This window comes from Hypanus sabinus, chromosome 1 (genome assembly GCF_030144855.1).
Source record: "Hypanus sabinus isolate sHypSab1 chromosome 1, sHypSab1.hap1, whole genome shotgun sequence".
Lineage (NCBI taxonomy): Eukaryota > Metazoa > Chordata > Chondrichthyes > Myliobatiformes > Dasyatidae > Hypanus > Hypanus sabinus.
The window spans coordinates 189184600-189192118 of NC_082706.1; the positions used below are offsets into that span (position 1 = coordinate 189184600).

Sequence of the window (7519 nt, forward strand, 5' to 3'; positions counted from 1 at the left end):
TGAAGGGCTGAATGGCCTACTCCTGCACCTATTTTCTATGTTTCTATGTTTCTAGAGGCAGGCCAATCATGCAATTACACTAATGAGCCTATGCACCACAAATTTTAAAACTCTAAGGGACCTGAGGAAGCCTGGCAATAAGAAAAAAAGCAGTTGAATCTTTCAGGAAGGACCTTTCTTTCGCTGCTTATGGTAAATAAGCCCATTCCTGTTTCCCTCTCTCACCTCATCTCCTTCCCTGCCCATCCCCTTCCCCCATGGTCTTCTGTCCTCTCCTATCAGATTCCCCCTCCTCCAGCCCTTTATCTCTTTCACCAATCAACTTCCTGCTCTTTACTTCAGCCCCTCCCCCTCCCAGTTTTGCCTATCATCTACCACCTTGTTCTTCTTCCTTCTCTCCTCCCACTTTCTTATGCTGACTCCTCCGCTTCCTTCCCAGTCCTGAAGAAGGGTCTCGGCCTGAAACATTGACCGTTCTTTCATTTCCTATAGATTCTGCCTGATCTGCTGAGTTCCTCCAGCATTTTGTGTGTGTTGCTTTGGATCTCCAGCATCTGCAGATTTTCCTGTGTTTATGGTAGAGGGGATTATTTTCCTTCAGTCCCCCAAGCAAACCAGTTTCCATCCATACAGTTTTGATTTTCCCCATCGAACCCCTCATCCTAGTCCAAACATTTAAATAGACCAGAAGTTATTACTGGTAAACAGTCATGTCTCTTTGTCTCTTCATATTAACCATATTCCGCAGCTCCTGTAACCTCCAACACGTCTAACAGAGCCCACTCTTAGACCATACACAACATCCATTGTTTTGAGTTGAGAGGAGATTGTGTCCAAATTGTCAGATACTTAGCTTTTCAAGGCTTCTTCAAAAACCAGGAAACTTCCTGATACCTCCTCCCCTGATTGGGCTGTCATATGTTTGCTTAATATCCAATGAAGATACTGTTTTTTTCTGCTTTCTAAATATGTGATGTAATGCCATTTCTATACTTATACTTGAATATATATTTCTATACTTATACTTGAAAACAGAGGAAATTAAATGCTGGGAAGAGGAACATTGTACTGACAACTAGAAACATCATCTCATTAACATGCACTCAAAATACAATTGTCATAAACTTTGGGACTTTCAGCAAGGATTGTGCATGTGCAGGAATGTACTTTGCAGAGTGCCACTTTTCTCTGGAGCTGGTGACTACTTTATGCAGGTGTGGTTGGGGATGAGGAGGGAATTTAACAGAAATACCAGATTTCAGCCGGTGCAGGCCTCATTAGCGAGGGGAAGGAAATGAAACGAGACAAAATTCTTTGCTCCTGATCCTACAAGCATTAACTTACCATTACAGGCACTTCCCAGCATACAAGGCCCAAGCTTGTGGACAACCCATACGTAGAACAGTAGAGCAGTGGAACAAACCATTCTGCCCACAATGTGGTGCCAAACCAATTAAATTAGTAATCAAATGGATAACTGATCTCTTCTGCCTACACAATGTCCATATCTTCCCATTTCCCTCACATTCATGTGCCTGTATAAACATCTCTTAAAAATCTCCGATGTTTCTGCCTCTACCAGTCAGTGCATTCCAGGCATCCACCACTCTGTGTAAAAACTTGCCCCTCACATCTCCCTTGAAAGCACTCCCTCTCACCTTAAATGTATGCTCTCTGGTATTAAACATTTGAACCCTTTGAATAAGCAGTCAATATCTTTCTCCATCTATGCCTCTATAATCTAATCAATCTCTATCATTTCTACCCTCGGCCTCCACCGCTCCAGAAAAAAAAACCTGTTTGTCCAACCTCTCGTAATGCCCTTTAATCCAGGTAACATCTTCTGCACCCTCACTAAAGCCTTGACATGCTTCCTATAATTTGGCGAACAGAACTGTAAGCAGTTCTTCAGATGTGGCTTAACTAAAGTTTTAGTTTTGTGCAACACAACTTCCTGATTTTTGAACTCATTGCCTAGACCGGGGGTCGGCAACCTGCGGCTCCCGAGCCATTTGTGGCTCTTTCACCTCTGTGCTGCGGCTCCCTGTGGCTTTGGGAAATAATTGGTCAGTATTTAATTAAAATGTATTTTATGTTAGTTTGTTAGCTTTTGAAATGTAATTCTAAATTTGAAGATTATGGTGATCTTGTACAATGTAAGTGTGGCGATACATTTTCTGACACATCCGAAACGGCTCTCAATTAGCCAGCATTCCGGCTAAGGGAGATTGCCTACGGGGGTTTGTGAGTACGTGTCTTTTGCAGCATCTGCGTCCATGGGGGCTGGGTTGAGGGAGGCTTAGAAGCAAGGCTGTTTAGTTCGAATAAAGTTATTCGACTGCAGTTTACTGACTGCCTGAACACACCGCTGCAACGTGTTTTTATCGCTATTAATATACGTCACCACTGCCAATACCTGACACCCGCCAGTGCGCGATTTCTTTAATTTTTCGATCCAAGGTAGGCCAACTATGGAGAATTCTAAAAAAAGAAAAGTGACTGAAGAAAACAGAACGTTTAATGATACGTGGACAGATTCATTTGCTTTCACTGTTGACGAGACTGGTTTACCGGTATGCTTAATATGCAATGAGAAACTAGCAAACAACAAAAAGTCAAATGTCGCAAGGCATTTCCAGAGTAAACACGCAGCCTTTGCTCAAAAATATCCGGATGGAGATGAGAGAAAAAAAGCCGTTTCGGAACTGATGCGGAAGGTTGATCTGAGCAAAAATCATTTCCAGAAATGGATGAAGTCAGGAAAATCAACGACATACGCCAGTTATATTGCCGCTCAGGAAATAGTCAGGCACGGGAAGCAGTTTACAGATGGTGAATATATAAAAGAATCTTTCATTAAGATTTCAGAACATCTATTCACGGACTTTAAAAACAAGAGTGAAATTGTGCAGAAAATCAGGGATATGCCCCTCTCTGCAAAGACTGTCAAAGACAGAACCATAAAAATGGCAGAAGACATCACAAGACAGCAAATTAAAGACATCAATTCAGCTGTGGCCTACTCGATTGCCTGTGACGAGTCTAAAGACAAAGGCGATATTGAACAAATAGCGTTGTTCTGCCGGTATGTAAACTCTGCCGGGCCACAGGAAGAACTGATTGAGTTGATACCTCTAAAAGACCAAACACGGGGGGAGGACATCTGTGAGGCTGTCTTGAATTGTTTAAGAGCCAAAGGAATAAAGACCACCCATCTGGTGTCAGTAGCTACTGATGGGGCTCCGAATATGACGGGAACGCACAAGGGATTTGTGGCTTTACTGCAGAAGTCGCTGGACAGAAAGCTGCTGACTTTTCACTGCATCTTGCACCAAGAGGCACTGTGCGCTCAAACATTTCCTCCGGAATGCACAGAAGTAATGGATGTTGTCATTCAGATTGTCAATAAAATAATGGCAAAAAGTTTAAATCACCGTCAATTCCGTTTGTTACTGGACGAGATGGAAAGCGCATATTCTGATCTCCTGCTGCACAACAAAGTCCGGTGGCTGTCCAAAGGGGAGGTGCTGAAACGCTTTGTCGCGTGTCTGGAAGAAGTGAAAACTTTCCTGGGCAGCAAAGGGCTCAACTTTCCTGAGCTGGAACAGCCAGGGTGGCTGGAAAAGCTACACTTCATGGTAGACATGACAGCGCACCTGAACACGCTGAACACAGCTCTTCAGGGGAAAGGACGCACAGCCCTGCACATGTTGGAGGATGTCTTGGCATTCGAGCGCAAGTTGACAGTGCTTGCCAGAGATTTACAGAAAGGCACTTTGTCTCACTTCCCCAATTTGAGAGAGTTCAAACAAGGTCACGACATGATAATTTCGGAGTATTTACATTCTGCAATCATCGCAATGCAAACATCGTTTGGGAAACGCTTCTGTGAGTTCAGAGAGGAAAAAAACACATTATCCTTCCCGGTCACTCCCTTAAGCATCGATCCTTCCCTACTGAATACGACTGCATTGGCAGGTGTGAGTCAACCTGATCTTGAGATGGAACTGGCCGACATAGCCGACAAAGACATATGGGTGTCCAAGTTTAGACGCTTGACAGCAGACCTTGAAGATGTTGCCCGTCAGAAGGCCGTTCTTGCTCAGAATCACAAATGGAGTGATATTGAAAACCTTCCAAATCCGGACCAACTTGTGTTTGAAACATGGAATGCTGTGCCCGACATTTATGTAAACATGAAAAAGTATGCGCTTGGAGTCCTGTCGATCTTTGGATCCACATATGTATGTGAGCAGGTGTTCTCCAACATGAACTTTATTAAAAACAAACATCGCGCATGCCTCACAGATGACAGCTTGCGATCCTGTGTAAAGATGAAGGTGACGTCATACAGCCCTGATGTGCAGACGCTGTGCGCTGAGGTCCAGGAGCAGAAATCCCATTAACCAAGTATGATAAATATTTTAATTGCCTATTATTTTATGTATATTCATATTTTTTCATTGTTCAGTGAAATAGTCCTTTTATTTTTCAGGCTGACAGCTGGCTGATGTTATTTTTGGTTTGCTGCTGGCGGAAAATTTAAGTTCGGCGTTTTTCATAAATACAAGAAGGACTCAAATAGACATTGAGTATTTTACTTAAAAGTAACTTTCAACCCAACGTCTTTTTTTCGGAGTTCAAAATGTTTTTGTTGCATGCAGAAATGTAATTTCGTTTTCTCTGCAGGAGTTCATCAATTTCATAAATGCAACACATTATAGTTTGTTTATACATAGCATAAAGGCAAAAAAAACGTTGTATGCAGTGTTATTTCATTTTAAATGTCAAACGGGTTTTGCGGCTCCCAGTGTTTTCTTTTCTGTGGGAAACGGGTCCAAGTGGCTCTTTCAGTGGTAAAGGTTGCTGACCCCTGGCCTAGACTAACAAAAGCAAGCATGCCATATGCCTTCTTAACTACCCTATCAGCCCGTGTAGTGCCTATTTGGGAGCCATGAGTTTGGTCCCCAAGATCCCTCTGTTCATCAACACTTAATTATCTTGCCTTTAATCCACCAAGGTGCAACACTTCACATTTGGCCAGGTTAAACACGATCTGCCATGTCTCCACCCCGATCTATATCCCATTGCATTCTTTCCCAGTCTTCTATGTTATCCACACCACCACCACTCTTCCTATCATCTGCAGACTTACTAATTCACCCATTTATGTTTTTGACAGGTTATTTATATACATCACAAACAGCAGAGGTCCCTGTTGAACACCACTAATCACAAATTAGCTAGTATTAGACCCTTCATTTACCACCCTCTGCCTTCTATGGGCAAGCCAATTCTGAATCCAAAACAGCCAATTCACCATGGATCCCATGCATCTTAATCTTCTGGATGAGCCTCCCACGAGAGACCTTGTCAAATGCTTTACTAAAATCCAAGTAGACAACATCCACAGCCCCAACTTCATCCTTATCATCTTGTCAGAAAACTCAATAAACTTAGTAAGACATGACTTGCCCAATACAAAGTTATGCTGGTTCTCCCTAATTAGGCCATGGTTTTTCAAATATTCTTAAATCTTTTCTTTAAGAATTCTCTCCAGTAACCACTTACTACTGATGTGAGACTCACCAGCCTATAGTTTCCAAGATTATCTCTTAGTCCCTTCTTGAATAATGGAATAACATTAACTGCTTGTTAGTGCTCTGGGACCTGTCCTGTGGCTAGAAAGGACACAAAGATATTGGCCAAGCCTCTGGCAATCTCCCCCTTGCCTCTCTCAATAACCTGTGAACTTATCGATCTTAATGCTATTTAAGAGATCCAACTGTACCTAGCATATCAATTCACTCAGCACTTGATCTCCTATCCTCCACGTCCTTCTCCTTGGTAAATTTTGATGTAAGGTACTCATTAAGGACCTCACCCACATCCTCCACATCTAAGCAAATGTTCCCTCCTTTTTCTTGTATAGTCCTCCCTAGTTACCCTCTTGCTCTTGATGTATATATAGAGTGCCTTGGGATTCTCTTTAATCCTACTTGCCAAAGACTTTTCATGGCCCCGCCTAGCTTTCATAATTCCCTTCTTGAGTTCTTTTCTGGGTTCATTATAATCCTCAAGGGCTCTGTTTGATTCTAGTTTCCTAAGCTTTACATACTTTTTTTTCCTGGACTGGATTCATCACCTCTCATGTCATCTGAGGTTCTCTTACCTTGCCATCCTTGTCCTTCCTTCTGACGGGAACATCCCTGTCCTCTGCTTTTTGTGCAGTTGGTCTTTAAACACCCTCCACCTGTCAGATGTGGCTTTGCCCAAAATAGCTGTTACCAATAAACTCTCCCTATTGCTCTCGTAATTTGCTCTGCCCCAATTGGACCTCCCCTGCGTGCTCCATGCTTACCCATATCTATAGCTTTTAAGTAGTTGTGATCATGATTCCCGAACTTCAAACCCACTGAAAGGTCGGTCACCTGGCCAGGCTCTTTACCCAACACCAAGTCCAGTACTGCCCCTCCTCTTGTAGGACTATCTACACATTGATTTAAGAAACCCTCCTGGATGCACCAAGCAAATTCTACCCAATCTAAACCTCTTCCACTCAGAAGGTCCCAGTTTATATTAGGAAAGTTGAAATCTCCATATCAGCAACACTATTGTTTTAACACCTTTCCTTAATCTACTCCTCAGTGTCCCAGTCACTACTGGGGGTGTCCGTAGTACAATCCCATCAGTGTGATTGCATCCTTCCTATTTTTGATTTCTACCCATATACTGGACACTCAGTGGATAAGCCCTTCATTATGTCCTGTTTGAATGCAGCAGTGATATTGTCCCTGATTAATAATACAACTCCCTCACCTCTTTTACCTCCCTCCCTATCTTTTCTGAAGCATCAAAACATCTGGGACATTAAGCTCCCATTCCTGTCCCTCTCTCACCTGTCCCTGTAATGGACACAAGATCATATTTCTGTATACTTATCCATGTTCTAAGTTCATCACCTTTACTAATAATACTCTAGCATTAAAATACGCACACTTCAAACTATCTATCCCATTCTATTTATTACTTCGGTCCTGACCTTGACATCTACCTTTCTCTCAATCTCAGTTCTGGTGCTCTGATTCCCGTCCTCCTGCCATACTAGTGTAAACTATCTGGATTAGCACTAGCAAACCTTCTGGCCAGGATATCAGTTTCCTTCCAGTTTAAGTGCAACCCATCCCTCTTGTACAGGTCACCACTGCCCCAGAAAAGGTTCCAACTAACCAAAAACCTGAAACCCTGCCCCCTGCGCCAGTTCCTCAGCCACTCGTTCATCTGTACTATCATTCTATTCCTGCCCTGACCAGCACATGGGAGTAATCCAGAGATTTATACCTTGGAAGTCTGTGCTTCAGCCTCTTTCCTAATTCACTATACTCACTGCACAGGACTTCTTCCCCCTTTCTACCTATGTACACCAATGTGCACCACGACCTTTGGCTGCTTACCCTCACTCGAGAATACTCTGCAGCAGCTCTGAGACATCCTTTAACATCTGGGAAGCAACATGCCC

At 43.0% G+C, this 7519-nt stretch overlaps 1 protein-coding gene across 1 annotated transcript; it reads left to right on the top strand.

Annotated features, from left to right (window-relative positions):
* Positions 1-3161: 3161 nt before the first annotated feature.
* LOC132383892 (general transcription factor II-I repeat domain-containing protein 2A-like) lies at positions 3162-4718 on the top strand. Its single transcript, XM_059955113.1, has 2 exons — positions 3162-4410; positions 4496-4718. Exon 1 carries the CDS (start codon positions 3249-3251, stop codon positions 4404-4406), a length of 1158 nt encoding a protein of 385 aa, XP_059811096.1. The 5' UTR covers positions 3162-3248; the 3' UTR covers positions 4407-4410; positions 4496-4718.
* Positions 4719-7519: the final 2801 nt, after the last annotated feature.

Bases quoted from the DNA above. Each gene is read 5' to 3' on its own strand.
- LOC132383892 (XM_059955113.1), top strand. From the start codon at position 3,249: ATGACGGGAACGCACAAGGGATTTGTGGCTTTACTGCAGAAGTCGCTG.